Source organism: Astatotilapia calliptera, chromosome 3, assembly GCF_964374335.1.
Source record: "Astatotilapia calliptera chromosome 3, fAstCal68.1, whole genome shotgun sequence".
Classification (NCBI taxonomy): domain Eukaryota; kingdom Metazoa; phylum Chordata; class Actinopteri; order Cichliformes; family Cichlidae; genus Astatotilapia; species Astatotilapia calliptera.
The window spans coordinates 32,105,744-32,125,528 of NC_137424.1; the positions used below are offsets into that span (position 1 = coordinate 32,105,744).

The window sequence follows — 19,785 nt, forward strand, 5'->3', positions numbered from 1 at the left end:
CCCAACCAGACTGACCACCCCAGGTGCCACCCCAAAGGTAAAACAATAAAATTCAATCAAATATCAAATGTCCGATTATGTTTTCACGGTGAAGCTCAGATATCCGAGTGTAAGTGAATGCAGCATCGGCTTCTGCGCTATGTGCATCACGTTAGCAGGAGAGCCAAGCACGAAAGACGGCACTGCAGGAAACAATTTTTCGGTGAAAGAAAATGAGGACAGAATAAATGTCCCGGTAAGTAATATTAAGTTTGTTGAGTTTAGTAAACTTGGGTGAAATTAGAATCCGAAGGAAAAAATAACACTTAAAGAATTATTGCAGCCGTCGAATATTTCAGACAGTATGCTACTGAGGGCAGCTAACATAAGAGTTATGAGTTATAAGATATAATCTAAGTCGTAACATTGCTGTATGGAGCTGCAGATTTGGTTGCAGGTTAACATAGCTGGACTGGCCATCGGGCATACCGGGCATATGCCCGGTGACTTATTTTATTTTATTTTTTTTGTAATGGCATGAACAATGAGAGGTGGTGGATTGGCCAGATGCAGGTCGATGTGTAAAAATAACTCAGTTGTTTGGTGGTGGCTATGGCGGGGCTTCCACAGAGGCCAGCAGGTGGATGAGGGAAGGGGAGGCAGGAGGAGAGCCCCGAGGCAGCCACCAGTCCGAGTGTAAGGTGAACTGAACTTCAGGTAAGAAGTTATGACCTGCAGTCTATCTGGGTAAGATATAAACTAAGTTTAGGTGGAGTTTATTTTCGTTGTGCTGACTTTTTGCCGTCAGTTGCAATAACTCGTACTGCGTTCTAGCCAGCTTGATGGAGTTTTTAGGTGGGTGGGTTCTATGATGTTACTGATAGTGAACTTTATTTTATTCATAAGGTTAGTTAGTAGAGTTGCCAACGGCTCCTTAAAAAAATGGAATGGTCCCTCATTCAGAGAAAATATTACACGTTTCGTATTGAGCTGAGAAGAGACGCAGTTTGTCCCGAACTTTAGCTAGAATGGAAAAAGACACAAAGCTGGATTTATTCTGTCGTTACGCTGCACAGCTGCCTCTTCTTCTCTCATTCTCTCCCCTCCCTCTCCTGTTGCTACTTCAATCATGAAACTGATCAATGATCAGCTGATCGGCTTTTCTCTCTCATTTATTTATCGCCCAGTTTAGGACTTTTTTCATGTCTTCATTGATTTTGATGAGCGACATAAAGGCACCTCGAGTACATCGACCACTGCTGACTGCAAACTGCACTCCAAACATGGTGTTAAGGAGAGTGGACTTTCCTGTGCTCTGAACTCCAAGAACTGTGACTACCAGGATCTTTCTGTTTGGAGAAACCAAGTCACTGAGCTGAGAGAGAACATCACTCACCCATCTGAGAGGGATGTTGGATGCATCTCCATCTACAAGCTCAAGAGGAAATCCATCAAGCAACAACTCTGCACACAGTTTGGGCAGATGCTGCAGCTGTTGATGTGCTGGATTTGTTTGTGAAAGGGACAGTGAAGCTTCATAGATCTGACCCATTTCACGGAACAAGTGTTCAGTCCCCAGTGAGCTGTTGGAAATTTGTCTATCAATTTCTTTGATCTCCTCTTTGTTCTCAGAGTTCTTACATTTTTCTTTATATTTCTCCCGAAGTTCAGACAGTCTTACACGAGACATGTTGTCCAGGTTCGTTCGCATCCATTTCAGGAAATAAAACCTCTCTGTTCCTGGGCTTGATATTGCATTAATGAAACATGTCATAACTGTTGACATGTCATAAAAGTTTTGTTTTTTTCGTAGTTCTTTTTTCCTTTTCTGAAGTTCGCTTTTGTAATCTTCTATATTTTCAGACCTGATATGTTGAAGTCGACATTCTTCTTTCTCTAAGCAGGTCAGTTCTTTCCATATTTCACCTTGTCGTTGAAGCTGATCTTCTTTGTATTTATGGATGTCTTGAATTTCAGCAGTGATGGCTTCTGCATTTGTCTTTGCAGTCTGACACTCTGGAGAGTCTTCATCAACCAGGATTCCCAGTTCGTGGGCAATGTCTGCCATCTGCTCTATTGTCATCTTCGTCTTTGAGTTCCTAACTACATCTCTGACTGTTTCCCTCAGACTTTTCACAAAGTCTACATCATTTCTTTGTTTTGTCTTAATAATGATGTTGGTTTTGGTCAAGCCCAACGTCAGCACTAGGTTTTCCAAAGCATCTGTACTGTTGTGCTTGCTCTCATAGTTACCCACTAAGAAGATCTGTGCCTTGTGCTGTTGGTTGGTAAGTAGACTGAATTCAGATTCAGAGCCTAAATGGTCAAAGAACACAAAAACTGCTGCAGATCTCTGACACAGAAAGGAGTATTGTGTTTGAAAGCTTGCAATGTCTCCACAAAGGTTGGCTACAGCCACTGGTTGACTGAAAGTATCAATGTTTGCTTTTCCACAAGGAAGATACCAAGTAATTTCAGTCAGTCCATTGGATATTCTTCTTGGACTGTCACCACACTCCATGTTGCGGTGAACATAGGTGTCATGGTAGTGCTGAGAATTGCTCAGAAGTTTATTGAGAATCTCTGACTTGGACGAGGAGCACTCACCCAGTCTGACAAAGGAGATCATTGGAAGTTCAGAGAGAACGATTCTGTCTTCAATGAAGCCCTTGGACTCTGACAGAGACTGAGGTCTGTACTTTTTAACAATGTCTCTCATGGCCCACAGCATGAGTGTGCACTGATTGGTGTCACAATTTGGAAGCAGCAGAGGAACAGAGAACTGACACATGGACATTTTGAATGCGATTTCCTGCTGCAGAAAACCATCAGAACACAGAAAGAGAGCAGTGATTATGTCAGGAGGGTTCACCTTGTCATCTGTGTTTGTACTGTTAAATAGATTTTCAAAGAATAACTTTGCATTCCCTGATGTATTGTCACTGCATGAATGACAAACTGAGGTATATGTCACATTCCTTGCTATCACATTAACCATCAAGAGTTTCCTTAGAAAATATCAAGGAAGGTCTGATTTCTGATTCCCGGGTTCATCAATAAGAGTCTTCTCATCAATCTCAAGTATTTTTCTGAGCGATATCTTTTTTCTGTAGTACTGCTCCAAGCCCAGATCTTCCAGTAACCTCGCCAGCTGTGTCTCTGTGGATAAAAAGATGGTTGTTATTTCTGGAAAAACAACCAAGTCAGCTACACTGGGATTGGTTTCATGTACTTTTTTTCTATTATATTTGAACACTCAAAGCGCTTTATACAACATGCCTCGTCAACACATATTTATACAAGCAGTGTTTTCTATACCTAAATGCATTCTGTCAAATCTTCACACTCTAATGAACAAAACAGAGAGCAACTTGGGTTTTATATTATGGGTTTAATATACTCTTTAAACCGTCAATCAAGTACTTTGAGTACAGTGAGCTTCACTTTTTCAAAGGCAAAAAGGGCATTCATTCTCAAAGAGTGTGTCTAATCATACATTTCAGTTTCACAGTTGCTACAATGAACAAACCCAGTTAAAACTTAACTAACTACTCTATCTACTGTCTACTCAGGTTTTACTGAATACACAGGTCAACAATTTTTTTTGTTTTTGTAATTATCAGAAACCACAACACACTTTTCTAAACCAGTTTTTCATGCAGATTTCAGATGTGCTTTCAGATTTTTCAGTCACGTCAACTTTTTCAAAAATGAGTAATATTAATTTGCAATGGATTTGTGTGTGTTAGGCGCACACTGACGCACACTGTGGCATAGATATAATGATCACTGTCAGTCAACTACCTCTGTGATTTGTTTGTGTATATTGCGTTCGGATTGTCACAATACAGCATCCAGCAATAGTCAGCCATCATGCACTCATTCTGCTCCATTAACTGAATGTCCTGATGAAAACGCTCTCCCTCTTCATGACTCACCATGCCAAGATTTCTGGAAAGAACTTGAGGTGAGTGTTGGAAGTGTATGTTCAATTACATGCAACAGCCCAGTTTCTGGTAGGACTCAAGCAGATGCTGAACTCCTTTATTGTATGCAGGAGACTTGTGGATGCCCAGAAAGTTTTCACAGAGCCACTACAAATTTGGCTGTTGGGAGAGTTTGTTTGAAGCCTTGATCCTGCAAAACAGACTTGTGGACCTATAAATATCCCTTCCTACATTTTTGCAGTGCTTATGTCTGACCAAGAAGCAGAAACTTGACACTGGTTTTTCATGGCTCATAGGCATCTTGTGGCTGTCAGTTAGGCTTGACATAATGTTCTGCAGTAGATCAGCTGTCCCACAGCCAAAGGAATCTGCAGAATTTGGTAAATCCTCCTTCCATTCCCACCAATATACCAATCACCTTCAGATAACAACAGATGTTCCACTGATGAGTTTTATACGCAACTGACTCAAGCAGTGTCTTCATGTAGTCATAGGACTTCTTTAGATGAACAGAATGGCATTTGGGACACTTGGTTTGGCTTTTCCACAAGCTTCTTTGTGAAGAATCAATAAAGAGATGACATTGAGCTAGAAAACGCTCTTGTGACAAACTGCTGGAGAGTCCGTCGATGTCATGACAATAGCACAGTGAGCCGTGAGCAGTGAAGAACGCTGTCAAGTTATCACTTTGACTTCTGTAGTGAGTTACAGCAACACCCTTGGCCAGCAAATGCTTCTGCTTAAGCCTCAAAGCAGGAAGTTCGGCTTTGTCTTTCATCAGATTTTGATCACAAACAACTATCAGCTCTGCTTGTGTCAAAGTCTCTTGTTTGTAAATCTTGGTTGTAAATCTACATCGGGGACCTAATCAGGATCTGATGACCCTGGACTTTAACCAGATGCACCTTGTTCCTCTTCACCTTCTACAGAAGCTACTCCATCATGTGGTGGTACAGGAACAAGCAATGAGTCATTATGAAGAACAGGCCTTATTGCAGAATCCAGGCTGCAATATACAATTTTGTTCTTATTTTTGGCTGAGAATCCTGTTGTATTCACACGGCAAAAATGGCAATCAATGAGATGATTCCTGCCACACCACCAGGATTGCAGATGGCATTGCTGCCATTCAGTGATTTAGCCAATCACGCAATCCATTGGAACAACTGTTGCAGATGACATGTGGAGCCCAAGATTTATCCTGGTCCCCCAGCGGACAGCCAAAGTACAATTTGTGTATCTTCTTGTATGTCTGTGATAATTGGGCAATGTTGTGCTGTCATTGTGAATCAATCACACACATAACAGAATCTGTCTGGATGATTAATTTTTAGGCATGTTAACAACTGAAATCAATCACAATTAATGCCGTCTGTAAAATAAAAGACAGGGAGCTGTTGGTAAATCTGGTAATACGCTTAGGCTAATTATACCAACTATCATGCAATATATAACTAGCTTCATCACTAACCTGCACATGCCAGGGAAAACTAAACACAGATGTAAAATCAGCATGAAAAACACCACAAACCGACACAAATTTATCTGTGATGATTTTGAACTGTTGACCTGTGTTATCAGCTTGGTTGGGTGCTGGTCAAACCCAAACACAAGGAGGTGCACATGTTCAGTGATATTATTTGTGAATAGCCTGTTGACCTTTCATACACTGCACAACATGTGTTTACATGCAAAATCACCATCAGATATTTATGATGTATTTTTGATGTATTGGCCAATTTTCACCATGCACATGTTGATCACTCATATTCTAAATCAACAGGTTTGTGCTAATATACAGCCTGAATACAGCCACACCTCCATTTCTCTGTACAGGGAAATACATTTACCTCGAGGTGAAGTTAAAAGATTGGTTACTGAGCTATAAGCAAGACGCCTGTACTTTAAGGCTGTCAGGGTTCCTGGGTCGGTGACCCAGTGTTTTCAGTTTTGTTCATGTTCAGTAGGGCTGCCACGATTAGTCGACTAGTCACGATTACGTTGACTATCAAAATCGTCGACGACTGATTTAATAGTCGACGCGTCGTTTGAAGCTTTGTAAGATCACAAAAGACGCAGGAATAAGTAGTAGGATTTAAGAGTGTAATAACGGACTGAAACAGATGATGGCAGCACTGCATGTACAAGGATGTCAGCTGCCGTTAAACCCCGAAGAAGAAGAAGTAGCTCTGTCCCAGAATTCATAGCGCAGCCCAGCTTAGTTTCCAACAATGGCGGCAGCTACTTAGTTTTAATATTACTCTTATTATTCTTTCTGGGTCACAAAATAAACGTTTAACATATTTTCAGGCGAGAATGTAGCTGTGTAAACCTCAAATATCTGCTCAGTTTATCAGGACACCACATATTTTCAAAAGCGCTCCGACGTTTTCGGAGACGTCTGTTACCCACTAGCTCGATAGCTAGCCACTAGACTCCCGGCAAATCGTTTTCAAACCCACCGCTGTCTTTCGCTACTCAGGTTAAACATATATAAGTCACTTAGATAACTTAAAACTGTTATTGTTTGGCTTTTTTTGTATTTTATTTGTTCCTGAGTAAATCGGTTTGGCTGAGATTAAATTTATAGTTTTTACACAGCTGAATAAACGTCAAGCAGACAGCTGATTATCAGAAGTGTGAGATGCTGGAGAATATACTCCGGTGTCCTGTTATATTTTAGATAGCAAGGAGTTTATTAAACTTCACCGAAACAATCTGCAAATTTAATAAACTATCATCTTGTCTTTCTTTATTTTTAGTTAGCACATACCTTAAACACTTAAAGCTGTAAGCTAATGATAGTTATATAAGAGCAGATGCTGCTGGTGCAATAAGCTGTACGTTTTATGTCCAATGGATGATGATCTGATTAGTCGACTAATCGCAAAAATAATCGGTGACTAGTCGACTATCAAAATAATCGTTTGTGGCAGCCCTAATGTTCAGTTTATTTTGCCACTTCCATGTGCTCACTTCCTGCTTTTCCTGTGTCAGCTCGTCTTGTGTCATTAGCCAGATTATGTTCAGCTGTGTACTCACCTGTCTCTCATTATCATCCTCATCAGTCTGTGTATTTAAGCCCTCTGTTTCTACTCGTTAACTGTCGTGTCATTGATGTTATGTTGTCCTTCCCGTGTGTTCCCTCAGTTCAATCAGCCGTTCGGTTGTCCAGCCAGTCAGTGTCCATTCACCCTCTGTTCACCCACTCCCTATAATAAACCTTCACCTACCTGCCAGTCCTGCGTTTGGGTTCCTTCTTCCTCGCCTCCACACAACGCCTGACAGAATGACACGACCCGTGCCACGAAGACACGATTGGAACCCAGCGGACTCGGACCTCTACGAGCGGCAGGAGGTAGCGCTCTCCTTGTGGGCGGAAAAGCTCAAGGAGAGACAGCGGCTCTTCGCGGAGCAAGAGCACATCTTCGAGGGCACTCGCTTGGCTCTGGGCGGGCCTCGGAGACGCCGTGTTCCCCCACCTGCTGCCTCACCTGTACCGGAGCATTTGCCGCAGAGAGTGGACGTTTCACGCTGCGCTTCGGCCACTCCCTCTCTCGCCACTCCGCTCCTCGCTCACACACCAGCCTCCTCATTCGCCGGACCTCCACCATCACCACGGCACAACGGCTACGCCTCCCACCTCGGCTCAACGGAGGCTACCGCGCCAGAGGCTCTGCTGTTTACCCTGGCCGCTTCCTCTTCCCGGAGAAAGCGGCGCACACGCCGCCATAAAACGGACTACTTTCAGCCACTCCCGATGGTGAGCTCCAGTGACTGTTTTTCGCACTCACCATCTGATTATTCACTTAAAACGCACAATAGACTCACTTCTGATTCATGGGGAGTCTCCCTCCTAGACGAGGACGTGGACTGGGAAGAGTTTTTCTGCTCTGCTCCAAAGACTGTAAATAGTGGTGGCAGAAAAACCAGAACAATCCCCAATAAACCTGCCAGTAACACACACACCGTCACTATTTCCACACCCGTTACTCAGCCATTTCCCACCAGCACGACGGCCCAGATTCGGCCTTCCCCTTCAGCCGTTGCACCTCCTCTGATGGCTAGGGCCCAGTCTACACCCACACCAGTGCCAGCTCCCAGGAGGAGGGCAGCTGCGACCCAGTCTACCTCCACACCCGCTTCTGTTTCTCAGGTGGGGGTGACTGGTGTCCAGCCACCTCCCGTGCCTGTCCCAGCACCCAGGCTGAGGGCAGCCCGAATCCAATCTGACCATCCCAGAGGCCCAGCCGAGGCTCTCCAGCCAGTGCCCTCATGCTCCGGAGGCTCGGAAGAGCTAGCCCGCTTACTCACCAGCCCACCACTTCATCCACCACCTGATCCAGCCTTTCACGCACTAGCTTTATCCCTGGTTAGGCTGGCTGAAGTGTCCCCTGCTCAGGCACCAGCCTTACTAGCCCAGGCTGTAGCATTATCTCCCTCATTAGCTCAGTCTATAAGCTCAGCCATCAAAACATTTATAGCATTCAGGTCTCTTGTATTGAATACTTTTATTTTTTTTTATAATATTGTTGTTATTATTTTATGACAGGATTATGATAAAGAGCTAGTGATGGGATTTCCGGCTCTTTTTAGAGAACCGGCTCTTTCGGTTCGGCTCACTAAAAAGAGCCGGCTCTTTCGGCTCCGAACCGGCTCTTTAGGTTGTTTTGTTGCTTTAATTAATTTATTATTAACAATAATATAAAATTATGCACAAAAGGAATTACTAACGTAAAAAAAAAGTGGTTTTATTTGTATATGTTTATATATAAATATATGCGTTGGCCCCTAGAGACAAAACACGTACAAACTCCAAAACACATTTCTAGCATGAACTGAACTTCCAAAACAGAGCTACCTAGATTACCTAAATTACACAATTGAAAGCATGAAAGCATATGTGTATTGTTTGTGTATTTATACACAAGCATTCATATATAGTCAAATAATTAAAAAAAAAAAAAGTTCATTTACCTGTTATTACCACACACCAAATCTGGTCGTTGGTACTTGCTGGCTTGTGTAGCCACTAGGTAACAAAAGCTCAACACTGCCCCTAGCATCCTGGAGCACTCCTGTTGTCTTTTGTATGTGTTTTGAGTTTTTACGTGCTTCAGAGTTTTTGTGTTGTTACGTGTTTTGGAGTTTGTACGTGCTTCGGAGTTTGTACGTGCTTCGGAGTTTGTACGTGCTTCGGAGTTTGTACGTGCTTCGGAGTTTGTACGTGCTTCGGAGTTTGTATGTGCTTTGTCTGTAGGGGCCACCATAAATATACTTTTATTTACTCCACATAAAATGTTATAAATAAATCATATAATACAAAAATAAACTATTCACATTTCAACTTTTAACTATTTAAATTTTCAGCTTTTTCCTTTTACAAATTTAAAGTGACACAACACAAAACACTGCAAACTACAACACAATTAAATATAAATTAAAATATGAAAACAAAAAGAACATGCATATTCTCTGTCATATGGACCTGCATGAATAAACTTTCTGAATCCTTTATCATCCGCAATTGAAAATAGTGATTACTATACCTTTCTAATGTGGTGTTGTTGTTCCTGGCTCTTTCTCTCTCTCTCCCTCCTGCTCTGTTCCTGTGTTACTGAGTGTAACTACTGCCCCTCCCCCCTCTGCCCAGCGTAAAGCACAAGGCTCGCATGCGGAGTGAAGCGTAAAAAAAGTGCCAGAGAGAGGGTGAGAAAAAAAAAACAAAAAAATAAGGCTCGCGATAAGGAGCCGGCTCGCGTCGTTCACGTCAAAGACCGGGCTCTAAGAGCCATTTCGTTCACGACAGACCCATCACTATAAAGAGCAGCTCCACATTGAATTTTATTCAAGATGACCTGCTGATGGGGAAGAAAAGTAATTAAAGTGATTTTGGTTTTTGGTGCCAGACAGGCTGGTCTGAATATTTCATAAACTGCTGATCGGTCTTGATTTCTGCTGTGACATTTAGATGTTAGGGTCAGAACTTAGCACAAAATGACATGGAAGCCTGGATCCATCCTGCCTTGTATCAACAGTTCATGCTGCTGTTGCTGATGTACTTTATATCACTGAGGACCATCTGAGCAGTTATTTAAATGCCGTTGCCTGTCTGAGTGTTGCTGCTGACCATCTCCACCCCTTTATGAACACAGTGCACCCACCTTCAGACAGATGTTTCTAGCAGGATAAAGTTCCATGTCCCAAAGTTTAAATCATCTCAAACTGGTATAATGAACATTAAAAGGAGTTCACTGAACTTAAATGGCCTCCACAGCCACCAGATCTCAAAAGAAGAGTGTCTGTAAAAGTCTGCAGCAACTGTGTGATGCTTTGCTATTTTACTCATTACCCATCATGACTCATTAGACTGCTGGGGTAATGTTACTAATTATTTTATGTTTAAGATTTAGTAATTTGCAGCTGTGGGTGGACAGTGTCTGCAGACTCACATGAAAAGTTCTTAAAAACTTAAAGACTGGAAACAAAAAGATCAAAAGAGGAAAAGGTTCTTTACGTCTTCACTGACGAGAGACGTCTGAGAGACTCTTACAGTTATTATTATTACTTGATTTGATTCCTAAAAATATGAATTGTTAGGTACCTTCTGCCCTACCTGAATGTAGCTTATAATAAAAAGCACTTAGATTGCTCAGTGTCATGGATCGCTGCGTGGCAGGCGGGAGGAGGACCCAATCGCAAGATTCACAAACACGGGGATGAACTCAAAAGCAGCTTTATTGCTGACAGGCAGAACATAGGAAATACAGAACTCAACTAAACTGGGAATCAATAAACTAACACTCGTAGGGAGACACAGGAAAATCCACACAGCAATGAGGGAGAACGCGACACCGAACAGAGGGAGACGCAGACAGAAATACACAGGGTTAACGAGGAAAGTGGGAACACACGGGGAACACAGCTGACACAGATAACCATAACAAGACAGGGCGGGGTGAACATGACACTGACGGGAGACGGGCAGAGTCAAACAGGAAGTACAGAGGTTCAGACAGGAGGAGAGAGAGCACGGGGAAAACACAGACATAACGGGCTGGGGAAACATGGAACAACCACAAAGGGAGACGAGGGCTCATAAATACACAGAGGGCACACAGGGGGGAGAGAGAGCACGGGGAGAACTTAGACATAACGGGCAGGGGAAACATGGAATAAAACATAAGGAGAGACGGGGGCTCACAGATACACAGACAACAGGGCAACTCAGGAAACATGGCCTAAATAGGGAACAAAATACAAACATACAAGAAAACTAAGAATACTGGGCCAACATGGCCCAGGACCATGACAGTACCCGCCCCACAAGGGCTGGCTCCCGACAGCCAAAACCCGAGAACCAAGACAAAAACAGAAAACAACCCACCCAGGGCGGGAGGCGGGGGACCAGGACGGAGGGACCAGAACAGGAAACAAAAACGAACAACAGAAAACACAGGAGCACAAGACCATAGTTCAAATAAAGTTCAGGGGGCTGACCCAGAGCCCACCGGCACAAAAGTCCACGGGTCACACGGTCGGGGGGCCGACCAGGCGGGTGGCACAGGTGACAGAGCTGGTCCGGAGGCCGGCCGCGCGGAAGGCAGCGACGAAGGAGACGACGGAGCAGTTCAGGGGGCCGACCGCGCGGAAGGCAGCGGCGGCTCTCCAGTGTCAGGTGTACCGGCCGAGGCCCGGTGGGCACAGGACCAGTCGAGGCTGGACCAGACGAGGCAGGAGCAGATGGTGGCGTGGCAGCCACAGGCGACGGAGCCGGACCAGGCGTCGCTGAAGGCGAAGCGGGGGCCGGACCAGGCGTCGCTGAAGCAGATGCGGGGGCCGGACCAGGCGTCGCTGCTGAGGCTGATGCAGAGGCCGAAGCTGGACCAGGCGTGGCGGAGGCTGGACCAGACGAGGACGAAGTCTCGGATGAGGCTTGCCCAGACGAGGACGAAGACTCGGACGCTGCTGGTAGAGCGGGTGGCTGAACGGGCCCCTCGGACCCTCCAGCGGAGACGGGTGGCTGAACGGGCCCCTCGGACCCTTTAGCGGAGACAGGGAGGTGCTGGCAGGGCTCACTGGAACCCCCAGCGGACGAGGTAGATGGCGGCGCAGGAGCCGCGGAGTGCTGGATGAGCTCATCCGAGCTTCCAGCAGGAGCTGATGCAGAGCCAGAGAGAATTGGTACCCCTGGCTCAACGTTAAGCTGGCTAGAAAACTGCACTGCTACGGGGAGCTGGGCCAAAGGTTCAGGTGCTACCTGAGCTGCTGGACACACGGGGACCTGAGCTGCTGGACACACGGGGACCTGAGCTGCTGGACACACGAGGACCTGAGCTGCTGGACACACGAGGACCTGAGCTGCTAATGGTGCTGAAGTAGATGGCTGCATGGGAGACTGAACTGATGGGGAAGCTGATGCCTGAGCTAAGAACTGGGCTAATGACTGAACAAAAGACTGCAATACGTGTTGAAGTGGCTGTTGTGGTGATGGCAGTTGTGACAGTGGCTGAACTAAGTCTTCTGAGCCTTCTGAACACGAAGAATATGGCTGGACGGACACCCTTGAGCTTGCAGTGGACACAGAAACTGGTGCAGGCATCTGCGAGACACGAGCCGCTCCCACCCGAGGAGTAGGTATGGGTGCTAGAATGAACGGCGCCTCTGCCAGGCTGGGGACAGAAGCAGGGACCAGCTGGACCTCAGCCACCCTCACCCGAGGAGCTGATACGGGTGCAAGGGAAAGCTGGGCCCGCGCTGCTGGTAGAGGAAGGTGGGCTGGTTCTAGTAACTCTGCTGTACACAAGTTGTCCATGTCATAATTAGCAGCCTTTAAAACAGTCACTATAGGGAGGGATTCAGACTTGGCAAACTCTGGGTCAGTAACCCTCAGCTCAGAATGGGAGATTACAAAAGCAGGTGTATTTTCACTGACCAACTCAGAATGAACTGGCTGGTGGGCTGCACAGTCCAGAGGCGTAAACTCAGTGTTAACAGGGACTGGCACACAGGCATGGTGAGCTGGTTTACATATGAACGACTGCGGAACACAAACTTCGACCTGAGTCAGAAGTTCTGAAGCACTCAGTCCAAACTTTAGCTGGTTTAACTATGTTGCCATTTACCAGCTGAGGTGCAGCACCGTCCCGGGTTTGAGTGGCAGTCCCATAGGAAACAACACAAAAAGTTGTTTCGTGAGGCGCTTTCTGAACATTCTTTGCTGAGACTGAGCTAGATGCCTGGTGCACAGAGTTCAAATGGTCAGACCGTGGAACACAACACTTAACCGAGCCCATTTGGTTACTGTCATGGATGTCTGGTGACAGAGCAGGTGAGCAGGTAAGACAGTCACTTTGAATAGCTACATGGCTAATTGTCTCCATATTACCAGGTTTAGGCAGAACAGAAGAGTCACTGGCTGGCTCATAAACACTGGGTTTACTCAGAGGACCAACAGGCACAGAAATAGAAGCTACTGAGTTAACTGCCTCGAAATCCTGAAACTCTAAATCTGCTGAGTCACAATCTACGGATTCAGGCTCAACAAAATCCACGGAGGGAAGCACAGTCTTACTCACAGAGGATGCAACGTCAGGGAGCCTGGGACCTGAACGCTTGAGCGGAATGTGAGAAACACGATCACTCTCACTAAAGGATGAAAGCTGCTCCGCTGCTCGGGAACGCCGGCGAAGTGAACGCCGTTTTCTCCGGGAAGAGGGAGGAGACGAGCCGGGCCGCGAATCCTCCAGCGGACCGGGCTGAACATCCTCCGGCTCTTCATACTGGAGCAGCTGCTCCGGGAGGACGCCTACAGTGGAGACGAGGAAGTCCTGGATGTGGGGGCGGAGCGCGCCGAATAGCCACGGGAGTCCGGACACCATCCGCTGTAGACGGACGGCTACGGTCTCCCGGTACTCACCCTCAGGCAGCGCCACCCACTCCTGACAGTGATACTCCACTGTATAAATCAGATCCTCCCGGAGGTCAGCGGAGGGGTTGTGAATCGCTGGGTCCATGTCGTGGTCGCGTTCTTCTGTCATGGATCGCTGCGTGGCAGGCGGAAGGAGGACCCAATCGCAAGATTCACAAACATGGGGATGAACTCAAAAGCAGCTTTATTGCTGACAGGCAGAACATAGGAAATACAGAACTCAACTAAACTGGGAATCAATAAACTAACACTCTTAGGGAGACACAGGGAAATCCACACAGCAATGAGGGAGAACGCGACGCCGAACAGAGGGAGACGCAGACAGAAATACACAGGGTTAACGAGGAAAGTGGGAACACAGCTGACACAGATAACCATAACGAGACAAGGCGGGGTGAACATAACACTGACGGGAGACGGGCAGAGTCAAACAGGAAGTACAGAGGTTCAGACAGGAGGAGAGAGAGCACGGGGAAAACACAGACATAACGGGCTGGGGAAACATGGAACAACCACAAAGGGAGACGAGGGCTCATAAATACACAGAGGGCACACAGGGGGGAGAGAGAGCACGGGGAGAACTTAGACATAACGGGCAGGGGAAACATGGAATAAAACATAAGGAGAGATGGGGGCTCACAGATACACAGACAACAGGGCAACTCAGGAAACATGGCCTAAATAGGGAACAAAATACAAACATACAAGAAAACTAAGAATACTGGGCCAACATGGCCCAGGACCATGACACTCAGATATAGTAGAAAAGTGTAACATAAATAAGAAACAGTCCATTTACCAGTTCGGCATCCCAGGTGTTGGTGAGTGAGCTAGTAGCTAAGAGTGCAATGCACACAAGTGTGCGTTCACTTACACAATGGCTACAAGTAGAGGAAAGTCATAACTTAAATCTGCTGATAACATTGATTGAAGTCATCATCCCTCCCTGATTCTTTAAGGTCTTTATGCGTGTGCTTTCAGTCTTCACGTGTCAAGTAGTTGACACAGATTAACTCTGACATCCAGGAAATGCCAACAGCGAGGAAACAGCCGAGCCAACAAATGAACAAATTCTTCCTTCTCTTATTTTTCAGTTCATGCATCCTTGATTTCTTTGCTCTCATTTCCTTGAACCTATCAGTGTATCTTAGCTCCTCCCACCAGAGAAGTGAGCAAGTGAAGCGAGAAAAACATGTAGAGCGGAGCTAAGAGGCTTTAACAATATCAGACATCCTTGCTTTAGTCGTTTTAAAGCAATGCCAGTTAAATATAGCACATCCATTGTTTCGTTACAGCAGACTACTACTAAAGTATTTGGCTGGGTCCGTGTGATGAGTGAGACTTTTAAGTCTGTGCCAGAGACAGAATAATTCTCTCACCCAGGATATACTGAATGCAATTTAACAGTTAAGTTAACACATAAACAAATTCTTCCCCCTCTCTTTCATTTTTTTTTGGTTTCTACATCCTTGATTCCTTTGCTCTTATTTCCCCAATCATCAAATTGCAGCTCAGTCCCTCACACATGACAGGTGAGCAGACAAGGTGAAGAAGACATGAAGAGAAAGGAGCTAAGACAACATATATTCATGCCTCTGAGCCATTGAAGCAAAGTCAGTTAAAAATTATGTTTGGCACAGATGCTGCTGTCCATTGTTTTGTTGCAGCACACTCCTACATATTTACAGAGTCCTGTTTCCACTCCCTGTTTGTTATGTCTCTTTTATACATCATTGGTAAAAACACTTTGCTCAGGATATAGTAGATCCTCCACATCTCCCCTTTCCTGGTGCATTTTAGAAACTCAAACATGCTTCAAGATGGCACATTAAGACTGAATCCTGGGTCACAGCCTGCAGCACAGAAAAGAAGGGCAATGAACAGATAAATGAGGAAAAACCTAAGCTGTTGCAGTCCTGTTGTTCATACCTGTTTTAGACAGTAGGGTGAGCAGTTTAATCCTTCATCTGTATTTAGGTATAAGAGAGCCATGTCTGCTTTGAGAGATCAGTTATTGTGATGGATTGTAGTTGTTGAACTTGGATGATGAAATCATCTACTTCCTGCAGGGTTAATGATCACCTTCTTTGATTTCTCAAGTGCATTGAAAAATGATTCAGCTGCTGCTAGTGAGAAAAAACTACAGTAATATCAGTAAACACCACCTCATGGATCACTGACTGCCTGACAGACTGACCACAGTATGTGAGACTGGGCCGAGCTCTCTTTCTGATTTAGTGATGTGCAGCAGGAGCTCCACAGGTGGACAGTTCTGTCCTGGACTTCATACACTCAGACATTCAGTACAAGTCTGAGTCAAGACACCTTCAGAAATACCCTCATGATTCTGCAGAGGCTGGATGTATTAGTGATGGCAGGAGGAGGAGTGTAAAGCGCTGGTGGATGATTTTGTGATGTGATCTGGAAACAATCATCAGCTGGGGAGATGTACAAGTACCTGGTACTTGTAGTACATGGAAAACAGGCTGAACTGGAAGATCAAAACAGAGGCTGGATACAAAGGAAATGAACAGACTTTTATCAAGTAGTGAGAGCCTTCAACATGTGCAATGCTGTTTCTGTAAGGCAGAATAAATATGTTGATCATTATTAAATCATTTAGAAGAGAGAGACTTAATGTTTAATGCTTGGTAAAAAGTAAATGGCCTGTATTTGTACCCAGAAAGGGTAATCTGGGGAAAAGGAAGATCGCATTTGTCGGCCGCAGTTGTCGGAGCCTGTGTGTACTTGTGTGTGCTTGTAAACGCGACAATGGCAGAGGAGCGCGGCTAAAAAACTTTTAAATATTACTTTTTCTGGGTCACAAAATAAACTTTTAAGATATTTTCAGGCGAGGATGTAGCTGTGTAATGCTCAAATATGTACTTAATTTATCAAAACATCACATATTTGCAAAAATGCTCCGACGTTTTTGGAGACATTTATTTTTTTTAATGCTTTGAGGCAGCTTTTGAACATCTGTGGCATCTATTAATGTCAAATCTAGCCTTTCTTTAACAACATAAGCAAACTGCTTTTGTATTTAACCACTTTTCTGTTTAATTACATTTTAAATAATAATAATAACAATAGTATTTATTTTGTTTAAAAAAATGTGTTTAAAAACAGGTTTTGTTGTGAAAGCTATAATCCAGATTAGTGGCCTGTTAAATGGATAAAGTCTAGATTGGCTTTATACTTGAGAATAAAGTAACATAGCTTGTCCTCCTAAAGAATTAAGTTATATTCCACAGTTAAATCATAAGAAACATTATGTTACATATAAACCCTGCCATATGTTAGATCTGGTCATTTTGCTTATTAGAAACTTTACATATTGGAAGTTAACTTTTAACAAGCATGTAATGATTATATTTAAATTAGGTGGTCTTTTTTTAAAACACATATATCTTTAGGCCTAAACTGACAGTGCCAATACCACACATTCAGACACAGTAGTAGATGGTGTTTTTAATACTATATGTGTTAGTTTAATTTGGTTGTATGGGGTCTACATTGACCTTCTGTCTTGTAAGTTATTATGACTGCACAGCCATTAAGGATCAAATCAGGTTCTAAAAAATGTTCTGTTTTTTCTCCCTCTGCTTGCTTCTTACTGTCTTTGAGTTTCGGGACCAGCACTCCTGCTGTTGGACAGAAAGACATCAACTCAGTGGTAAGTGTTTTGGTTTTCCAATATATTAGCAATTGTCAGTGACATTTCTATTAATCAGGCTGAACTTTAATCATACTTTAGATCAGCCTGTTTTACTTATTGTTTTATTTGTGCTTTGGTTTGAGGAAGTTGTTTCTTCACTAATCTTTTCCTGTCTTCTGTTATTAGACTTGAGATATGACTGCACTATGCTGTTGCTGTTGACTCCAGTTAATTCTACAAGACATACTGTGTAAGTAAACAAACAACAACAGTTTGGTCTGCATTTCTTGAAAGATCACATTACGAACTTAGTTTAGAGGGTCTACACTGTATTTAGTGAAGTCTGCAGGTTTTCTAACAGCAAACTTTGTTTTGTGCCCAAATCATTTTGCACATCATTAGAATAAAAGTTATTAGCCATGTTTGCATAGCCCTTTTTAAAATGATGCTTTCATGACATTATTGTATGTTTGGTGGTGATCACGGCTATCCAGACTGACAAGTGGGACATTGAATGTCACCTCCCCGGTGGGGAGGGAGCCTGAGATTGTCTAAATTTGAGTCTGTTCTATACCAAATGCAGGGGAAAAAATGTTTTAAGAAAGCAATTAAGTTCGTGTTCCAAAAAATATGATTGCTTGCTTGCAGGACACCAGGAGAGATGAGTCCTCCATCACAGATGGTGTGGTCAGTGAAGATGGTCGCCTGCAGGTTCAAGCTCATTGCATCTCCAACCCACATCCACTGCCACTGTACTTAAGGGAAGTTAAAGACTTTCTTCTGCACCTACATTTGGATCACCTCGATCCATGATAGTCATTCAGGCAGTAATGCCTGGACTGGAAACAACCCATCCTTAAAATAATACAACATTCCAGCTCCTGTGTTGGAATGGAAAACAAATGTGTTGTTTAAATCAGAGACTGCACTTGTGACAGAAAAATAAATATTTTATTTTGATTATATAAGTAATGTATGTACAAAACAAACTTGTGGTAGGCCTAAACTTATTTTCTTAATGATTAAATCTGAGACTTTGTTTCATTGTAAGATTATAACAGTGATGGCAATATAATTGTTTGTTGTTCAAGAGAACAGTGTCCAGTATGTTGGCTGTTATACTTTTTTGCATTTGAAAATAAAAGTTGGGCTCATTTTAACATCACTACAAAAAGTGTTGTTAATTATTTTTAATCATATTCAGGTTACCACAAATTGTTTTTTCATTTGTTGAACTTGAAATGTTTGTTAGTAGGTAAACAATTAGTATTGTACAGTCAGAAATATCAAGTTATTCTTAATACTGCAGACTTGCAATGAACAAGTTGTCCTAAAAGTCAACTTAAGTAAGCTTTACTTAGTGTTTTTTTTGAGGCAACGAGTTTGCATAGTTTTTTTGAGTTCTGGGAACTAACAAGGTTGTACAGTGTACTCAAAATGAGTAAGTTGCCCTAACTTAATTATCGTAAGTAAAACTTTACTCAATTTTTTTGAGGCAATGAGTTTGCATTGTTTTTTTGAGTTCTGTGAACTAATTAGATTTTATAGTGTGGGACGTCCCATTGCTCCTGTTACCTTTCTTCCACAGAAGGGCCGCGTTCCATTTCAATGTGACACCAGCCCCATTTTCTATGAACCGGAACCATTTAGGTTGAACCCTGGAGTTACTGAAATAATGTTTCTGATCATACCCCCAGTTGCACCTCAAGATTTTTTTCATAGAGGCTACCATATGGGGGCCACTAAAAATATTTGGGTGGCAAAACAGAATTTCCTGTTTTATTATGCTGTTGTGAAATATGGGTTCCTTGAAAAATATGGCAATAGAGACAGAAAAAAATTATACACCTGTTTGATTTCCTGCTATAAAAGATATCACTGAAAATAAGTACATATGACCAACAAATAAGATGTTGAAATCCATAATAGTTCGTTTTAAGCAGTATATTTTGTGGGGGCCAAAATTGAAAAAATCACTGAGCTTACTCTCTTTGGGGAAGAGAGTTAGCTCAACCCACCACAACTTCCAAGCTAGCAAGGAGTATATATTCATGCTAGCATTTATGGCGCCTAAAACACATTTATGATACACACACTTATAACATCTAACAAAAACAGGCTTAATAATGACAATAATTGAACTAAAATCGCAATCAGAAACATCCAGGTGGCTAAATATGCATTATATGTGTGTTTTAAAGTGTTGGAAATAAATGACACCCACCTCTCCCACAGGGGAATTGTAGAAAAGGGGAGAGACAAAAGGGGTA

General features: G+C 43.5%; 1 protein-coding gene, 1 long non-coding RNA gene and 1 pseudogene across 3 annotated transcripts; 1 reads left to right on the forward strand and 2 right to left on the reverse strand.

Annotated features, from left to right (window-relative positions):
- Positions 1 to 487: 487 nt before the first annotated feature.
- LOC113012225 (up-regulator of cell proliferation pseudogene) lies at positions 488 to 3,307 on the reverse strand (annotated as a pseudogene). Its single transcript, XR_013904195.1, has 2 exons — positions 3,298 to 3,307; positions 488 to 3,138 (listed from the first exon to the last, which is right to left on the reverse strand). The product of XR_013904195.1 is annotated as an up-regulator of cell proliferation pseudogene (transcript).
- A 7,288-nt stretch (positions 3,308 to 10,595) lies between these two features.
- On the reverse strand, positions 10,596 to 12,990 carry LOC145426068 (uncharacterized). Its single transcript, XM_080299620.1, has one exon. It carries the CDS (start codon positions 12,739 to 12,741, stop codon positions 11,203 to 11,205), a length of 1,539 nt encoding a protein of 512 aa, XP_080155746.1. The 5' UTR covers positions 12,742 to 12,990; the 3' UTR covers positions 10,596 to 11,202.
- Positions 12,991 to 17,191: 4,201 nt separating this feature from the next.
- LOC145426250 (uncharacterized) lies at positions 17,192 to 18,689 on the forward strand. The gene is made up of 3 exons (XR_013906972.1): positions 17,192 to 17,533; positions 17,702 to 17,765; positions 18,164 to 18,689. It is a non-coding gene; the product is annotated as an uncharacterized LOC145426250 (long non-coding RNA).
- The last annotated feature ends 1,096 nt before the right edge of the window (positions 18,690 to 19,785 follow it).